General features: G+C 42.9%; 2 protein-coding genes across 4 annotated transcripts in view; one reads left to right on the forward strand and one right to left on the reverse strand.

The window, feature by feature from the left end:
• The window catches only part of LOC306823847 (teashirt homolog 1-like), a 37,097-nt gene extending 22,188 nt beyond the window's left edge, over positions 1-14,909 (reverse strand). The window contains exons 1-2 of one of the 2 annotated variants that reach the window (XM_079343716.1): positions 13,541-14,909; positions 10,970-11,542 (exon numbers count right to left, since the gene is read on the reverse strand). In XM_079343716.1, coding sequence (XP_079199842.1) covers positions 10,970-11,009 — 40 coding nt within the window. In that variant the 5' untranslated portion in view covers positions 11,010-11,542; positions 13,541-14,909. Of the gene's footprint in view, positions 1-10,969; positions 11,543-11,737; positions 12,246-13,540 lie in introns of those variants that run through there. The other variant, XM_079343715.1, reaches the window with a different exon arrangement.
• On the forward strand, positions 12,388-19,301 carry LOC306823855 (prostaglandin reductase 3-like). 2 transcript variants are annotated; one of them, XM_079343731.1, is made up of 3 exons: positions 12,388-13,378; positions 15,684-16,603; positions 17,751-19,301. In XM_079343731.1, the coding sequence occupies exons 1-3, from the start codon at positions 13,095-13,097 to the stop codon at positions 17,840-17,842; spliced, it is 1,296 nt and encodes a 431-aa protein (XP_079199857.1). In that variant the 5' UTR covers positions 12,388-13,094; the 3' UTR covers positions 17,843-19,301. The 2 variants fall into 2 exon arrangements, with proteins under 2 accessions (XP_079199857.1, XP_079199856.1); XM_079343730.1 differs by lacking the exon at positions 17,751-19,301 and having other exon boundaries at positions 12,402-13,378; positions 15,684-16,940.
• The last annotated feature ends 844 nt before the right edge of the window (positions 19,302-20,145 follow it).

Consider the following 20,145-nt stretch of genomic DNA (forward strand, 5'->3'; position numbering starts at 1 on the left):
ACATTTTATTTCACAGGGCACACGAGTACAGCCAATGAGCTGCTCCCAAAAGGCCTGCCCTAACCCTCCCTCTCTGGTAGATTAGCCTATCACGGCATCCCGTTGACCTCTCCACTCCATGCACCGCCCACGCAATGGGTGATCCAGCATAAAGAAGACCAATCTCCCTGTCTTCTTCTTTTTACTTCTGCATACACACTTTCTTACTCTCTCTACAATCATATCCTGATTCTTTACTTCCTCACTCTACTCCACTCTCTCTCTCTCTCTCTCTCTCTTTACACCCCTCCTCCCTCTCGTTTCTCTCTCTCAACGGCTGACCTGTTATCAGCGCTCTGGAGATTTAACGGCAAAAAAAAAAAAAAGAGCGTGAGTCAGGCGTGACGGAGGGACGTTTCCCAGTGTCGCCTCTCAATCTTCATGCGATCTCACACACACTTATATTCAACCTACACTGAAAGACAAATACAATTTGGAATCATGTCCACATATATACACCGACTCTAAAAAGATGACGAGGGGATGGTTGTGTTCGAAAGAAATCACAGGAATGAGGATAAGGATTCAGGCCATTCAGCTGGGCTGCTCAAACACACACACACACACACACCAGACACACACTAATGAGTTAGAGTTCACTATGTGTTGCTATGGGGACCAGGGCTACTTTGACTAAAGGCGAGCAAAAGAGAGAGAGACACAGAGGCGAGAAAAAAGAAAGGAGAGAAGTTGGTGAGGATCCATGAGACAATCCAGGAATTAAAGAATTAGATCAGACGTAATGATACGATACGCTTTATTTTCCCGTCGATGAATTGTCTCTGATTCAAAAGCTGCACACACATTGCAGCCAAATACTATTACTTTTAACTGCGTTATTCAATAAAGCTGCATTCGGAGGCAACAATGTTTTTGAAGTTAATGCCATTATCATTGCTCGAATCATTGGATTATTGGCTTAAAGCATGTGAGCATTTCTGTTTGATACGGAAAACGTTTGGAATCTTTGGTGGCATGAAAATGATTCAAATTAACACCATACAGAATTTTAAATCTATCTTCAGCTTCAAAAGTCAAAATCATTTAAATCTGCTGTTAAAAAAAAACATTTAGCCTGCCTCTTCACTCTAAAGAGAGAGAGATAGAGGGAGAGAGAGACCAAACAAAAACATGGCTTGAAGTGCAGCAGTCGTCCACAATGCGACCACCTGGGGGTCACGACCTGCCTACGACCCCTTCAGATGTGCACTCCGGCCAGGGTGGGGGTGTGCGTGCATGAGCAGAGGGGAGGCAGTGAGTGGGTGCGGGAAAACAAGGCATCATTAGGGCTGAGTGATGAGTGGTGACCACGTCTGACGACGACTGCAGGGTAGAGCTCAGCCACAGGAGCGACAGTACATTTATAAATGCCAGAAGGCCTTCACAATGCCGTCGACAGCAGCAGAGCAACAACTGTGTTTGTGTGTGTGGTTGGGGGGGGGGGGGGGGGTCTGCTGGTATGAGTCCCCTCCCTGTTAACAAGCTGCCTCTCTGACCCACAGGATATTGCTATACACATGTGGACAACAAACACATTGAAATCACGCCGCGCTGCTGCCACCGGAGGAGCCTTGCTCCTGCTAATGTCCATCCACATGAATAGTGTAGCCACTGTAGCTGTTCTGTTTTTGTTTAGTCTCCTTTCTGACCAAAGTTTGGTTTGAACGGTTTGATTTTCTCTTTTAATCACAGCTGGAGGAGAGGAAGAGGGAGGCACGAGGAAATGAAGGAAGCGATATGACAAGAGGGGCAGTGTGTGGAGGAAGGATCCTGGGAGTGTGTTGTTGTATATATGTGTGCGTGTGCGTGTGTGTGTGTGTGTGTGTGTGTGTGTTTAGGAAGGCGGCAGTGTTGAACTCCAAGGTCAGCCGATAAAAACAGCAACATTCATAAGTCAAGAGTGGAGGAAGGTGGAGAACCTGCAAAAACTCCAGTTTTAAAACCAAGTCTTCCAATCGCAGCTGAGTATCGGCCTCAATTAATCACTAGGATTGTAACGCCATGGTAATACCAAAAACAATCTCCATGATCACACGCACAAACAAAATCTCAAATTGCTATCATCCATCTCACCTGCCCGTGTTAAAACACAGAGGGGGGGGGGGGTTTGGTGAAGCATTCATTGGCCTCCGTCTCACTATGTTCTAAAGGCCTGGCCAGTGAGACGATGGTGAAAAATTAACGGCAGGCAGCCAAACAAGTAAAGGCACCAGGGTGAGGGGATCAATGCGCGGCTTCCGCGGTGGGAGCAGCAGCTATGTAAAACACTTGCCTTAAGTCAGCCGCATCCAGTTAATATTTAATCCCTCCATCTATCTCCACAAAGAGCATTTCCCTTTTAGCTTTAGCTGCCGTTTACTTTGATTACACACAACCGTTTGGGGTGGCTGGGATGGGGTTTGCTGTTGGTGGTGGTGGGGGGGAAAAGCAGTAGCGATAAGAGAGCATGGTGGGTGATTTGCATGGGGATGGAAAATATTCTCAGGTTTGATAATCGCTCGGAGCAGTCTAGTGCCAGTACGAGACAGAACAGAGGAGGTAGGCCTGAAGAAAGAATTAAATAAAAAGCGAAAAGGGAGAAAGGAGAAAGGCTGAGGCATATAAAAAAAAAAATGGTGATGCAGAATGAAGCTCTGAAATAAGAAACCCAATCTCACTCTGAGGGGGTTGCCTTATTTAAGACAACAGATATGCAAATAAAGCAGGAGTAGCGAAATAACACTGATATTATCTTTCTCGGTTATTTTCTGTGGCAAATGATTTCTAGGGAGGAAATCCAAAACTGTAACTCCCAAGTGAACATGCAAATCCATGTGTGTATTCCTGGGGAGCCGTCTATACTCACTCTCATGTTGCTTTTTCACGTTGCTGTTTTTGCTTCTGCTTCAACCGATTGAAGCGTCTCATGTTTATTCTGCACCGGCAATGAAAACTGCATTTCTAACAGAAGCCAAGTAACAACTACACTATGTGAATAGCATGACTCACAGGCATAGGTTAACTTTAAATTCAAATGTGCATGCAAGGGTGAATTATAGGGTGTAGTTAGATACTAAGGTATGTGTACTTTGTGTGTTCAGTCCCAATCGTTATTTTAGCCCCTCAACACATCCTACATTTATCTACGAAACACTTTCAATCACACTTTAACTCTTTGAAACTCCATGCCGCAGCAATGATTGACATGCCTAAATATGGGAAAAATGTGGAAAATACAAAGCGCACATGCTTTAATTTCCTTTTTGTTGTGCATTGAAACCAGATTTCTGCAGACACCAAAATGTGTTTGTCAGCCAGCGGGTTTACAGGAAGGGGCGCATCAGAGATAGGCAATGGCAACTGTTCATTTTCTCACTCATTGACCTCAACTCCCCACTTTACAATGTGGAATAATAGCAGCCCTTTATCAGCCAACAGGGCGAGCGAGCAGAGGAACAAGAGATCTGGGTTAGTCTGCAGCCGCTGCTCTGCAAAAAATGAACAAACCGCACACTGTGAACAATTAACCAGACACACACACACACACACGCACACGCACAGACTAGGAAAGCAGTAAAGGTGATTTTTAACCTGTAGTATGAAGTTTTGGGAGTATTATCAACACATTAATATATGTTAATGCAGTGCTGATAGAAGTGTCTTATTTTCCCTTTTTTTGGATGCAAACTTCATCACAAAATTCGGAAGCTGTGAAAATCTCTGATTGCAAATTGGAAATGAAACAAAAGATCCCAGTTAGGGGGAAAAAATCCTGACCAACCCCCCCTTTCCCGCCCGTACCTACAGTACACAGACGCACGACCTAAACAGTAAAACTTGGCGTTATTGACCAGCGAGCATCTGCCGCTGGCTGGCGTTTCAAAGGAGGAAGATAACCTGGGCTACGGGGCCTATGACAACACTGACAAGGGTAAAGTGTTATTTTGCTTGCACGCCGACAGCTGGACAAGGCGGTGGGAGTGTTGGAGGGTGGGTTGAGTTGGTGGGGGGGCGTTCAGCCGGCCGGGCAGTAATTCTTAATTGACACCTGTCAGGATAATGGTGGCAGTCGCAGCTGTTGCGGCAGAATTTGTCCATCGTCCCGTTAATCTGTCAGCTCTAATACCCATCCTAAAAGCTGCCCCCTCCCACCCTCCAACGGCGTCCCACCACCCCTCACCTAGCCATGCATCCACCCACATGGACCCCATCTTTGAAGCTGCAGTTGGACTAAAAATGACAATAAACCAGCTATCATTGCACATCTTTCTAACATAGTGATGACTTTAACTCAGACACATTTTGTGTAATTCTTTTGTACATTTAAAACATCATGAAGTATTCTGCAAATTAAGATTGAACTCTTTAACTTTTCCCACCATAAGTCTCTTTTACAGCCTTTCATTTCCCCCTCAGAACTCCGCCTAACTTTTCTGATGAGCCACGGCTGAAAGACAGACAGAAAGAAAAAGTACAGGAATCACAGTTTTTAAAAGAAAAAGGGGTTTTAGGAACATTTTTCATTCACCCTCCTCTAGCCGAAGCACTTCTCTGTCTTTTCTCTTTGCTTTTGAGAGGCAAAGAGCGAGTATTTATCCAGAAGAGAGGGGGATGTGAGATGAGAAACATGCTGAAGAGGGGAAAAAAGTAAGAACTAAAGGGAGAGGGAGTGCCGAGTAGTGAGTAGAGAGATGAGATGTACGTGAAAGAGACGAGAAGAGAGAGAGAGAGAGGGAGAGACGGAGGAGAGGGAGGAGTGCGCTGGGGTTGGGTATCCCTGGATAGGGCTTTTGCTCTTCTGTAGTGGGCCCATCTCGTTTGTCTTGTTTGTTTGTTGGCATCAAAGCGCTGCCTCTTACTCCCCCTGCTAACTGATGTAATGAGTGGGTAAGCTACATGTTTTTTTTTTTTCCTGCACTGAGGAATTCAAATACTTATTAGACAAAATATTCTGTAATTGCTCATCTTTTATTGATAGAAGTAACATGTTAAATTTGGCTCTAGCAGACTTTCCCATAGCCTCTCGAGGAGCCACTGCGCTGATCAAGAGAGCAAATTTACCCTCGGCAAATGTAATACTTTACTTAAGAAAATTTGAGATGTCAATTTTTCCGTCTAAAATGTTGCACGACTACTTCTCTTGAACACTTCCCCTCTTCTCTTCCTCATGTCTCAAATCATGTTGCCGAAGTTAAAAAAAAAAAAAAAAAACACTACAGAAGGGGGGAAAAAACACACACACAACATGTGAACAAGTTTTCATTAATGAGCTCAAAAGCCTTACATTCCCACTGTGGAGCCTTAACAAAATGTAATTACTCAGCACAACCCAAATATTACATAGTAATTAAGCACACTTAACAAAGAGCTGATAAAGGATACAGCATGCCATTTATCAAAGCCTTGAGTCCATGCTTGAGTCTAAAAAAAAAAGAAAAAGAAAAAAGAAAGCCGCTGCAATATTGAAAATGAGAACAAAAATTCTTTATTTGGGGGCGAAATTGTTTTTTTATGGCAGTCAGGAGTAAGACTGCTTGTCAGCCCAGTCCCAGAGGGCTGCTTTCTATCTGTTTCAGACTTGATTTTCTCAGACTTGATTTTTTTTTTTCCCTCTCTCTTTTGGATCCCATGACTTGCTGCTGTTTTTATGTGCTGCGAGGCAGGCAACAAAGCACATCTGGCTGCTTTAATGATATGATTTCCCATCATACTAAGCCACCTCCATTATGACCTCCCACAGAGACATACTGGCTGCACTTAAGCATTAGGTGTAGGTGTGTGTCTGTCTGTCAGTCAGTCTGACTGTCTGTGTTTATGGTTTATGGACAGAGTGTGTGTGTGTGTGTGTGTGTGTGTGTGTGTGTGTGTGTGTGTGGCGTGGGTAACACACTGCTAGTGATGGTAGCAGTGTGCCCTGAGGGCAGCTTTTGTTGAGAATGCCCCAAAAAGAATCAGAAAGAAAGAGAGAATGAGAAGAGGAGGGGTATTAATGCTATGCTGTGAAATATATCCTTATCTGTGGGAACAGGAAAAGCTTAATACATGCAGCTTAAGCCTTACTAATACCTTGCATTTGATTATATTAGCTATTCACTGATAATCAATATTAAAAAAAAAGGTTTTGCTTGGTCTTACAACTGCTTTCTCAATTGGCATAGCAAGACTTTTCCATGTGCAAAAAAGGTTGCTGACAAACGTTGCGTATTCATGATACTTAGTAACTAATATCACACGCAGACACCGACACATTCACAGACCCGGGCTCTTATAGTGACTTGAGGCTTTGGAAGAGCGAGCTGAGCATGTTTGACCTTTGACTTCCTCAAATCCCCGATGTAAATTTAACTAATAGTTTCAGAGGGTGGCGCAGGAGCAAAAGTGGCTATCGACGAGGTCGATCGATGCCACCTGCTAACGACACCACCGCTCCAATTAGCGTAACCTCTAGCCAAGTCCCGCCGCCATAAACACAAACACACGCTAAAGGAATGCCCAGGAAAAATGGAGCTAAAGTGGAAGAGGGCGAATAAAACAAGCTGCGGGATCAATATGTGTTATGTGCTCAGTCGGATATCTCTTGTTTAGTTTGGGAATAGTGAGCAGATATGACAGTCATAGGTGAGAAATATGTGGAGCGGCTGTTGGAGGTCGTTTTTGTACTGCTGTGCGTGTGTGTGTGTGTGGGAGGGGGGGGGGGGGGGGTCAGAAGACAGGCCGTGCTAAAGAGGATGACTAACATGGCGCGGTTACCGTTACATCCGTACAAGTTATTCATTCCAGGGAAACTAACACCGGTCAGCGCTAAGCTACAAACACACACAGTCTCTCTCTCTCTCTCTATCACACATTGAAAACACTCACACACACATTTTTATTGGATTCTAACATAAACTTCTCATTTCTCAGAAGCTTTGCAGCCTTTGAGCTATCCAAAAATTATAAACCACTGTAACTTGTAGGCCAAAACACAAGTTCCTTAACAGTAAATCAAGTTTTTTTTTTTTGTTTTTTTTTTTATCAAAACAAGAAGGCTGCTCTAATTCTCAGGAAGGAGGGCGGCATTCAAATTCACCAAGATTCAAAGTGAAGAAAAAACACACCTTGAGGCAATACACTCCTCAGGACGGCGGTGCAGACAGAAGGGTAGAGGGGCACATAAATCTCAGCATGCTGATTATTTCGAGGGGAGAATATCACATAACAGCATCGTCAAGTAAGAGCACAAAGGTCGCTGTGTAATCTTAGCCACCCCGGGCATGCAAAATCATTAATCCCTGGGCACTGTGATTCTCCAGCTCGGAATAAACCAGAGGCCTTCAGCCTGGCGGCTACAGCAGATCAGAGCTGGGAGGACGTTCAAGAAAAGTACATGGAGAGCGTGTTATGATGTGTTGGAGATTTACTAGCAAGGCTGCAACACATGCTAAAGTGTTAAAACTCCGACTGGCTGTCTGTGTTTTTAAAAACGGTTGCTGGGATTGTTTGGAAGTGCTAATACATCAAGATTTTATAGCAGGTTTGAGCTGTGTCATTGCAATAAAAGCAAATGAATCTTTTGCAACAGTTGAGAACATTTTTTTTGCAACAACAGGAAAATAGAAGAAAACTTGGAGGGAATACGGTGCTGCCTCTGCAAAATGAAGCAGATTAATTGAACAAATTAAGCGCAAAAACAAAGGGAGTAAAATAAAGGGAAGACCCGGGGGAAAGGTTGCGAGGTGCAGTAGCCGGTTGGGGTTGCTTTTTACAAGGTTAAAAGGGTGGGGGTGGGGGTGGTGGGAGCTTACCGAGGTCATTAACTGGCATTGTCTCCTGACGTGATTAGTCAGGTAGCAAAGTCCATTTGTCACCTGCACAGGCAAATTGAGTTGGTGCTGCACTAGGGGCAATGGGGACTGTATAATATCAACTTGATTACATCAAGGCAGCTGCGGACTTGACACCTTACTGAATTTGTCAGCATTAATCGTTAGGGCCTGTCACAAATCCATCAGCTCCACAGATAATTAGGGCTCTCTAATGAAGCCAACGGGAAGGAACCTCATCCCCACCATCCCCATCCACACACACGCACACACACACACACACACACACACACACATCGTCTTTCTTATAATTAACCACAGATATAAGAGCGACTATCTTATCTGCTCTTCCTCCTCATCTTCCTCGAGTAAGACTATCTAAGCCTGTCTGGGATGAAAGACGGCATCACTCCATCCTGACTTTTAATTGTTCCTGCCTTCCCCCCACTTTTCAAACGAGTGATGAGGTAAGGCTACAAGTGTAATAACACACAGGAGCATTAATCTGTGCGCAATAAAAGCTTGGAAACCTCAGTGACAAAGGATTAACAGATGTATAATTGTACATGCTTTCTGAAACAGTTTTGCAAAACTGTTTTTTTTCTGTCTCGTCTGTCGTGTTTGCATTTCTTAAGATTGGGTGAAAAAAACTACAAAACAGTTTTTAAACTTTAACAGCAGCTTGATAGGTTTTATCCATAAATGAAATGTGTTGTGTAGTCTGTTTTTGTGGATCCTAAAACCACATTTACACACACGCTTCCACAAATGACTATTTTAAAATCATGTAAAGGAAATGTTGCTTGATTGAAAAAAGTGTCTAATTTTTTTAATTCCTCTTTATAAAAATAATCACATTTTCTCTAAAATGTAAACACAAATGAACATTTCGTGAAAAAAAAAGAGTTAACTATTTTATTTACCGATGTGTAATGTACTGCAAGACCGTGGCAGCCGATAAATAATATGCAGCCTATAAGACACTTTACCTTTAAATTCATCAAAATGGATCGCATAACTCTGCAATTGTGATTTTATTTTCTTTGGTTTTGGGATACTTTAACACTCTCAAACAAAAGCAAAGTTAAAAAAATATGTTCTTCAAGAAGGCAAAGGAAAATTAAAAAAAAAGAGAAACCTGTTGAGACAAGTCTGCTTTTGTTGTTTTAATTGTCTGAGCTCTGATTTCCATGCACAGTCACACCATGAGCAATTTCCTCTGTGAGCCGCAGCAGAGTGAGAAAGCCACAGGTCAGTACCAGCTCCCAGTGGAGCATCAGGCTAGCCTAGCGTGTGTGTGTACATGTGTGTGTTTTGTTGTTATTGGGAGCATAGAGTGGAGGGCGTTATCTCTGACTGACTGTCATGTTCATGGAAGAATGGAAAGCATCTCAACTGCCAAACTGTGATTGACCATTACAACCCATGATGTGCATGGCACTTAGTGGACAGTGGAATGAATCAATGTTGTGTGTGTGTGTGTGTGTGAGAGAGAGAGTGTGTATGCTGATGAGACGAGTGAGTGTGTGTTGTAAAATAAAAGGGAGGGGAGGGAGGGGTCACAGGGATGTCATGTTTTCATGCCTCCATCTACATGCAGCAACCTAACGGGAGTCACTTGGCTCGAACTATGGCTGACCTTCTTTTACGGGACTATTTTGTCCAAACAACCACAAAAACACGTACATTCAAAAAAGTAAAGTGAGGCTTAAAATCTAAACCCTGAGACTGTTCTGAGGAGTGTGAGCCAAAAAAATATGCAAAAACTACTTTTCTAGAAAGGCAAAAAAGGAAGGAAAGAAGTGGAAAGTGAGCACCGGTTGAATGTTCTCCATCCTGCACTTCTTCTCATCCTCCTCCTCATCCCCATCACCACCACCATCATCATCATCATCACCACCACCAGCTCCTCGCTTTCAATGATAAAAACCTGCTGAGTTCAAAGTCTTCGTATGCTGGCCCTTCTGTTCGACCCGCTTTGCACCTCATATTTCAGAATCTCTTTAAAATTCTGTAACTGTCTTTTGTTCACTGCAGTTGTTAATACCTAACTTCAAAGGCTCGGCCTCATTAGCACAGAGGTAGAAACCCCTGTCACTCATTTACATTTGTTTAAAGGCTGCAGGGAGACAAGAGAGAAAAAAAAGGGGGGAGTCCAAATCCAAACCACTAGAAGTCAACCTTGTCGGTCGTCTGCCAAGACCTGGTTTTATCAGTTGGTCACATTGCAAATATAATACTCCCCTCCAGCAGTGGATATTGATTTCATTACTGGGCTGATTCTTACAGTGAATGTGGGGAGAATTTGGATGGGGAAGTGCGAGAAAACCTTCAATGTTTCTCTCTATGAAAAAAAAAGGCAGGCGAGGGGAATCAAACACCTGATTAAAAAAAGGAGTCTTTGAGTAGATTTTCCCTCTGATCTATTCAACATACACTCTTTCCTTTCATCTGCTTTTAGTACCTTCCCTTTACATAAAATAAGGTGATTTTCCACCATGATCCACAACTTTTTTTTTTTTTTTTCTCTTTTTGCTTCCTGGTTGAGACACCAGGAGTGTTGTGTGTCAGTTGCTAAACCTCGCAGAGACATGCCTGTCTTCATGGAGGGATTTATTGATGTTTATCAGGGATGAATAGATCAAAGACTGCCACATGACAGACGATCAATCACGCATCAAATCAAGGATGGCAATCCTCTAATAAAACAGAAAGAAAGGAAAAACCGGCTCTCACCAGTTTTCTCCCCCTTTTTTCCCAGTCAATTATTCATCATTACTCACTCTTGAACCTCAAAAGCTCCCTTTTATCCCCCATAACATGCCATTTAGTTTATCTCACCAATCTTAAGAGAACTTTCCTGGCAGAGGAGGATTAAAAAAAAAATTCTCAAAGTGGCATTGCGCAGATATGTGCGTCATTTGCGCAATTAAGACACGTTTTAAACACAAGTATGGGTCAGAGGTGGAGCAGCGCGCTGTTAATAACACAACAAATGAAATAATAATAACAGAGTAGTAAAAAAAAATCTCAGCATGCAGAACAAGTGTGTGTAACGGAAAGCGATATGTTCATTTGGCACTGGAAATAAAAATCAGTTGGCTACTTAAATGGGAAAATTGTCGCTATAAAGAAGCGGGTTATACCTGCTGATCGCCGCGGCTCTTGCTGCTTTCTCCTCGGCATAGTGACCGTCACTTTCCACAGTGCTTCTCATGCAGGAATTAGAAACAAATCAAAGTCAATTAGTTTTGAAAAATCATCCCGTTTTTCGGGGGAAGGAGGTTTCGTTCTCGGAGCTGAAAATTCTTCTTTTCAAGCTTGCTGCTCTTTTTTGGACTTAATGGTTGGATCGGCTTCGTCAGTAGGCAGAAAAAACTACGAAGGGATTCGGCCAGCTCCTGACACCTTCGTGTCCATCAAAGATCATCTTCCTTCATGTTTCTCGTGACAGGGTAAAAAAAAAAAGAAAAAAAAAAAGAATCAGCAACAAGAAAGCACCCAAGTTTTTAGTTCACTCCCCCCTGGAAAAAAATGCTTCTAATCTCCAGCACTGTTCAGAGGGAGAGGAGACTTTGCTGCGCCTTTTACGCACACTAAAACTAAAAAATAAATTAACTAACTATCGGTGGGCAAACAAATAAGTCCCGTGTGAGCGTAGCGCACAGCTCTGATAATTAATGTATCCTCGTGTTTCCTTCTCTTCGTTTGCAAGAGACCTGAAAGAGAGAGAGGGGAAAATACATAGACAGGCATTAGATGGGTTAATGTCAGTCCCGTCACCACCACGCCACCTCAGCCCGGATCCAGCCTCACCAGTCCGGCTGAGACTTTTTCCTCCCTCCCCTCCGTCCTTCCTTCTCTCCCATTGAAAAAAAAAAATAAACAGCTCGAGCAGGCTTTCTCTTACTTACGTTTTAAGAGTCGTGGAAATAATTTCCACCGCTCATATCATTGCATCCTGGACGGAGTCGGGTTTTTTTTTTTTTAGAAGGGGTGGTTGATGCGGTGGAGAGGAGATCACTTGAGAGAGAGGGGAAACAAATAAGACGCAGGCGCATCCAAGCTTCGCTTACAACAGATCAGAACGACACGGACTCAAATATTTGTCTCTTTAAAAGCCTAAAAGAGGGAGGAAAAACTCCAGGGACTGATCCGAGGTCTCCCAAAAACAGAAAAAATGGAAACGCGGTGGATCCAGAAGCTGTTTCAGACAGTCTCAACTGATAGACAGACGCATCGAGTGGCTTTTCCTGCTACATTTTTACTCCTCCCCTCTCCACAAGCGTCACCCCTGACAGAGGAGCCTACCTGTCAATCTTTTTAATTGTCTTGTTTTCCCCCCTCTCTCCCTCTCTCTCTCTCCTTCTCCCTTTGCTTCATAAAATCCCAAACCTCCGACAAAGGAAAGGACCCTTTCGGAACTTAAAGGAAACAACCAAACTTATATAAACATGTCACAAACAACAACAAGTACCGATCAAGTATTAGGTCGTCACAACTCAGATGTCAGATTGTAGATTATTAAAGCGAGGCTCTGACTGAGCACGAGGTGCAGGAACAGGGGCTGGATCGAGGTTGCAATGATCCGATATGTTGCTGCATTCTACTACTCCCACGTGATTTTTGAGAAGATCTTTTTTAGAAAATGACAGTCGGGTGACAATAGATGATCACACTACGGAAACATACTGAAAGACATGTTTGACAAATCGCTCGCGCACGCTTTGGTTACAGGTGTACATGTGGACACAACCGTTTGGGCTGCAGCCCTCCAAAATAAAACTGCGAATTCAACGAGAGCACTACTACACCACGGAGACTTTAGTTTGTGTTTGTCGAACTGTATTTATGGAGCCAGTGGTGTCGGTGTTGTTTCCGTGGGAGAGAAAAAAAAAAGGTTAAGGATAAACTGGGAGATGAGGATTGATTTGTTTCACCTTACTAGGAAGTGAGTGCTGTGTCCGGGAAGGGGAGGGACTCCGACGACAAGTCTGAGGCGCTGCTGTGCTACTCACAAGGCTGCACCACAACAGTGCACCGAAATTTAATCCTAAATGCTCGATTCACTCTGTGTTGTTCTTGCATAGGAAACCGAGTGTTGCGTTAAAGACTACCGTCTTTTATATGTTGGTTTAAATTCGCGTTTGGCCGGTTCTGCCTGGCCCGGCCTGGCCTGCTCGCCGCGCGCAAAGGCTAACGGCAGTGCGGTCTTATCGCGTCCATAAACGTACGTCAAGTTGCTTGTGAACTTTGTCACATTTCGGAGCAATGTCGAGTCTGCTATTGGTGAGAAACGGCAGGAGAGCGATATCGGTGATCGGCGGGGGGCGCAGAGGCGCCGACGCACTTTCAGGAGTTCATCCGGCTGCGCGTCGCACAATCATAGATCTGTCCTACTCGGCGCACTTCATGGATTTCCAAGGATCCTCCATACCGAGCAGCATGAGAAAGCTGGTGGTAAACAAGCTGAGTCCAAATTTCAAGGAGGCCGTTGCTATGCAAACCGTTGCGGTGCCTACACCCGGAGACGCGGACCTGCTCGTCAGGAATCGGTAAGTTGTTGGATGCTTTTTTTTGAAAGGTGGGCACCAATGCAGTTTTCTCCCTGCGCGTTTGGAACAGCGATATGGGACCCACGGTCTGTTTGTGGATCAGTATTTGCACCCGATCAATCACAATAAATGTTGAGAAGTTGTAAAAAGGCTTCCGCTTACCTCGATTTACAAATGTCCAGCACCTGCGATCAACATCATCATCACAAGATGGCAAAATACGTGAGGAATAAGCGCTGTACTGTAATTCCAAGTTCCGCCCTCTCTGCATTTGTCTATCAATCCATCTCGGCATCTCTCTCTCTCTCCCTCCCTCTCTCTCTCTCCCTCCCTCTCTCTCTCTCCCTCTCTGTCCTCCTGTCTCTCTACGTCACCAAACTGCAAACAGAAAGTCGTGGGGGGGTTTCAGACTGGCATCAAGAGATGCAGATGATGGAGAGGGAGATGTAGTGTCTTACATGGCGCGGGAGTACAGTAGCATTTGTCTGGTTTAAAGCTGCAAAAGCCAACATTGTGTTCATCGGTACAAAAGAGTGAGACAAGAGACAATATCCTGAAACAGATGGATAAGCAGTTCAGTGCTCATGAACGGTAGAAAGGCATGAATGTTTACCTATCTCTGAGGAAATCTCCCATAAATTTAAATTGACTTCATTATAATAAACAGCATGTATCTGATCTGATTAAATATGTTAGACAAACCACACACATTCACCTCGGGGTTATTTGTGGTATTTACAGCCCGTCAAATGTATAATATCAGTTAGAACAGAGTACCTCAGTGTCTTATAGTCTTGCATGGGATCATTTGCTTGTGAACGAGGACCTTTGACTGTCTCACTGCACAGTCATGGGATCACAGAAGATGTTTGAACTCGCAGAGGAAAATTAATGTCTTTGTTTTGTGGAGTTGTGGTGCAAATTGCAAGTTAATAATAGTCCCATATTGCACAGCATCGATGCAATCCGAATGAAATCTAAAATAATGGAAGCGTTACATGCAGAGTCTCGCTGTGAGAAATTGATCATTGCAAAGATCCTGACTGAAGTGAAAGAGGGTGAGGGATTATCAAAGAGCAAATGAAACGTTTATTTTGTGTTTCGTCTAAGTGTTACTGGTGACATCACAAGAAGAAATGTTTTCGATTCAATCCTAAAGGGGAAATAAGATCAGTTTATTCGTCTGAATAAAGGAGTGAAATAACAAATACACCTCCTTCACCTGAAATACAAAAAGAGAGTGTTTGTATGAGCTTTAAAGATGTTCTTTACACTTTATTATTACAAGGGTAAATGATGAATGTTTATATGTTCTCTAAATCTACTTTTTAATAAGATTGCTCCGCTAACAAATGATTTGCTTAAATTAAAATGTGTGGTTAGGGTACAAATAAAATCCAAATAAAGGCTTTCAGACCTTCACATATTCTGGAGTATTTTTTATTTTTTTTTGCCATAATGACAAACACACTATCACACATATCTATGGTGTTATGATACTCAAACGTTACTGCTTTTTTGAAAACATATTTCTCCTGACAATTATCCCATTCAAACGTTTTTTTAAAACATGTATTTAAAGAGATTGTGGCTATATTGTCACATCGGAACATCATGAAAACCTCAGTGTTTTTCGTTTTGTGTCGTGAAATGGTTGTAACTTTTAAGATAACATAATTTCTCCCTGTGAGGAAATGTTTCAGTGCATGTAAAGCAGTCAAATCAAGGCGTTCTGTTATATCATTGTGACCCAACTGTAAACCACAGAAGCATTATCTCTAAGCTCAAAGTACACGTGTGACATGCACAGTAATGAGGCTCAGCATGTGCGCCGCTCTAACAGACAGTAAATGATTTATTTATACATTCCTTTTTCACATATTTGTTTCCAGCACGTTACCAAAGTAAGATGAAAACTGCTGTCGTCGTGTTGAGGCAAGAAGCAGCTCTCTGAGATTTTTTTAAAGGTGCAGTTTTGTTGTGGGTGTCTCTGAAGACAATGAATCATGACATCATGCAATGTGTTTTGTGATACAAACCTACCCCTGTCAGTGCAGGACTGTTCTCCTACAGAGAAAAAGGAATCATTGCCAAAACAAACCAAGAGTGTTAGTGCCCCGTGCAGACATGTCTGGAGAAGGAAGTCTTGACCTTCAGAGAGAAATCAGGGAATAGTCGCTCACACTATTGACCACATAAAATCTTTCGTATGTTGTGTGATTTTTTTATTTATTATTATTATTAAATCTTGTAACAGATTTATTTTCTTACCTTTTAATCTGCAATTCTTTTTTCCATGTTTCAGTTTTGTGGGAGTCAACGCCTCTGATATTAATTACACATCAGGCAGGTACGACCCGTCGGTGAAGCCCCCCTTCGATGCCGGTTTTGAGGGCATCGGTGAGGTCGTCGGCCTTGGCCTCAGCGCCAGCTCCCGTTTTACCGTTGGGGACACCGTGGCATATTTCACCAGCGGTGCGTTCTCCGAGTACACAGTGGTGAAAGCCAAAGAGAGCATCCCAGTACCTGCAGTGAAGCCAGAGTTCCTCACCCTGCTGGTCAGCGGAGCCACGGCCTACATCGCCCTGAAACGTCTGGGCGACCTGAAGGAAGGTGAGACGGTCCTGGTCACGGCGGCTGCTGGAGGAACGGGACAGTTTGCGGTGCAGTTTGCCAAACAGGCCGGTTGTCACGTGATAGGAACCTGTTCATCCAACGAGAAAGCCGGCTTCCTCAAATCCATCGGCTGTGACCGGCCGATCAACTACACCAAAGAGGACCTGGCGAAAACTTTGAAGAAAGAGTACCCGAAAGGCATAGACGTGGTCTATGAGTCTGTCGGAGGCACCGTCTTAGAACTGGCAGTGAAAAGTTTAGCCACTAAGGGTCGGCTGATTGTGATCGGCTTCATCTCAGGGTACCAGAGTGCATCGGGGTTCCCAGCCTTCAGAGGGGACACCTTGCCCGTCAGGCTCCTCCAGAAGTCGGCCAGCGTTCGAGGCTTCTTTCTGCCGCACTTCTTCAGTGACTACAGAGAGGCTCTGGGCAGCATGATGCAGATGTTTGCGAAGGGGAAGCTGCAGTGTGAGGTGGATTGTGGGGATTTGTCAGAGGAGGGGAGGTTTGAAGGCTTGGAGTCAGTCTTCAGGGCCGTGGACTTCATGTATGCTGGGAAAAACCTGGGCAAGGTGGTAGTGGAAGTGTCACCACCCGCTGTTGGCAACAGTAAGCTGTGATTTAACTGATAACGAATGCACTAAACAAATGATACATCTGAACGTGAATGGATGTTCACTTACAGAATGGAAGCTGTTTTGATTTAATCATAATTTACAGAGATGTTCTTTATTTTTGTAAGCTGATTTTAAAAAAAAAGTATATGCCGTATGATAACAGATAAGTAGCAACTTTATCTTGATTGTTGAATGGATATGCAATAAAAGTGTTTTAATGTGAAGAGTAAGACATCCCTGACAATCTGTGAAAGCCATACTAACTCAGCCTGGATTTTAATGTTTCCAAATGTTTGGATTAAACAAAATCTCTGTAACTCCCTCCGGAATGTTCTCCTCGTATGTTTTCATCTCATGTACCTACATCCTGGCACCCGTCGGTATCTGCTGCCATAACATGCTCACTTTTAGCACTCTCAGGCACTTTATCTACTATAAATGTTTTATGATGGACTTCATTGTTTTTTTTCTAATAGAGGGCTTACATTGGTATGTGCTTGTCAAAAGTGAGTGCTGCTCAAGGTGCGCTTGGTATTTCATTGCCTGTTTGTGGCTGACAGAAACGGCATTCACACAATCAATCTTTCCATTCACATGCCCACGAGCTGCACATAATAAAAAAGAATTAGTCCAGCTAACCAGGAGTTGGACTGGAAAAGGCCATTACTTTCCTTCAGTGCAAGGGGGGGGAAAAATCACTTACAGTGAATGTATTGTGAAATCACCTTTTAACGTGTTTTTTTTTTTTTTGAGGGGGGGGGGTGCATTTATTCATTTGTAACAGTAAACAAAGTAGCTGAACTTATGTTTAGGAAGTTTATTCACATGGAAGAAATTTCCTACTTTGACCCCACAGATTGTCATTGCTGTTTAAAAGATGAGAGATGTTTGTTATAACAGGATACGTTTTTCAAATCCTCAAACGTTTGGATCAAACACTATTAGATAAACCTACTTTTTTTTTGCACAAGGAGAAGAAGAAGCAGAAAGTCTATTTTATCCCAATGTCCGTGTGTAGTCTCAAGCAAACACCTGTTCCTACCTGGCAGGGAGGGCTGTAGTGTTCATGCACTGTGAACATGTTATTTCCTCATCCAGGTGGCCACTCAAAATATAACCCAGTGTGAAATACGTTACAGGTGTGACCCCAGCATGCAAAGCTGCTACCTTCACCAGACGGTGCAGGAAATCAGAAACACACCAGGCCGAGGCCGTTTTCAATCCACAGTGAAGGAAGTCAAAAAGCAGTGGTAGTACTAGACATGGACAGAGGTCATTATTTCAATTTAGGTATAATCTATCACGTCTTTTTCCCCCGCAATATTATTATTCGCATATATTTTTTAGGATAATTATCCAGATTGAGATTATTCAGACAAATATCTGAAAGGTATTTTTAAATCCAGTTTGACTATTAAAATATCATCTGAAACAGTAAAGCAAAAACAAAAAAAAGTGAATTTCAGTAAATATCTCCTTTTTTTCCCCTGTCAGTAAACTTGATTTCCCCATAAATCATTCAATTTTGCTGCTGCTTTGAGGATTTCTTGTTGGAAAGGCCTGCTGTGGTTTTGTTTTCATGATAAATAGTGTTTACTGGTTAATATATCTGGGAAATCACGTCTTTTCTTAAACCATAGCCTTTCCTGGTCCTTTTTTGTGTGGGAATTATCTGCAGTATTAAAACAAGAATTGAATATCATAATTGAAGTTGAATACCAAAATGCATCATGTTTAACTCAACAACAAGCTGTTCAATAATTGCGTTCACCTCTGTAACATCTCTGTTTGTTCCGGCATTATGATCCAAAAGCAAGCTCTTACATGCCAGCCACATTAATGGTGAGAAACGTGATGATGCACACGTATGTTCGGTAGCATTTAGCATGCCTGAGTTCGTGTTTGTGTCCATGTTACACAGCCAGGAGGAGGAGAAGGAGGAGGAGGCCAGGTTTAGCATCTCTTCAATTAACAGGAGAGGCCTCGTCTGGGCATCCTCCAGGGTCTACCTGTACCTCTGCTGATTAGTGAGCAGTCACAGCCCCAATTAGAGAACACAGGAACCTGGAGAGACAACACTCTTTATTTAATTGGATTGTGTTGCAGTCGGAGGCAGCTAACTGGCAACGTATTGAAGCAACCTGGAACTGTGGCGCGTAAACAAGACATTAAAGACAGAGATGCTTTTCAGACAAATTCACAGACTTCTGTGTGAAGGCGAAACTTTGGAGGCATGACTTCACTTGAGGAATTATGCTAAGTGTCTCTTTCATTTATAGATCTATGGTACTCGGTGCGAGTGATTAATGTTCCTGTTACATTTAGACAGTTATGAAAGTGAGGTAAAGGAGGATAGAGAAAGCTTATTTGTGACCTTAATGCAGATGTGAATGACTTTAATGCAGAGCAGTACATCAAGTATGATCCAATAATTACATAAAATAAGAACAATTTGGAATGGGGTTTTTCATATGAATGTGATTTTCATTACTTTGTTAATTATTTGTTCCCTTTTGTGCAGCTGTTTAATTGCCAATAAATTAATGTTTCTCAGAAATGCCACTGAATGAGTTTCTAAGACTTTCTAATATTGGTGGTGGTGTAAAAAAGTGAGCTGTTTTAACTTTTGAAAGAAGAAATACCACATTTTTTCCTTTGACAAATAAAAGATGAGCTTTTAGCAATCGAAATGGACAATGTCTCAATTTGATACACGCATGAGCTTTTCTGCAATGGCCTGACCTGCTCTGATCAGACCAGAAGCTTTTGATGGCTAATGATAGCTATTAGCACACTAATGCTAAGTGTTGCTGCATTAGTCTGCAGACTTTATGACCATTTCGTTGATGGTTTTTGCCTTTAGCCGTAAGCTTTGATTGTCATTGTGGCCAAAGCAGCTGAAGTTTGGCAAAGGTTAATAAAGTGAAAATGTTTCTGTTTTATTTCTTTAGATTTTATAGGTAACAACAAAATAATTACTCTCAAAATTAACAATTTGAAAATTTTACTTTTTTTGTACTTGCATGACAATTCCAAAAAGATCCAATCAGTAAGTTGCATAGTTTTAAGAGATGTACTTATAGTCCCTTTTTATGCATGAAAACACAGTTTTTTTTTCCAGTTTCCCCTCTCTGGAACATGTGCCACATAACAAAGACATCACCCTCATAGTGTGGGACGGTAGTCTACCTCCAGGCGCCTGAGGGACACTGGCTGGCTGCTTGCTCGGTGCTGCCAGGATCCAGACAGTCCAGTTTCTTTCTCTGCAAGTCAGTCAGACCCCCTCAACTCCCCAACTCCCCGAGCCCCCGTCAGTCCTACCTCCGCCTAATTACCAAACCTAAAACCCCACTCGACTAATTAGCCACAGCAGACCCAGGAACTGTGAGTAAAGGTAAAGAGATGGCTTCATTCAGGAGCCTGTGTGTGTGTGTGTGTGTGTGTGTGTGTGTGTGTGTGTGTGTGTGTGTGTGTGTGTGTGTGTGTGTGTTAAAGAGAGTGAAAGAAAGAGACAAGAAGAAAGGGAAATGGAAT

Source organism: Symphodus melops, assembly GCF_947650265.1.
Source record: "Symphodus melops genome assembly, chromosome: 5".
NCBI lineage: Eukaryota > Metazoa > Chordata > Actinopteri > Labriformes > Labridae > Symphodus > Symphodus melops.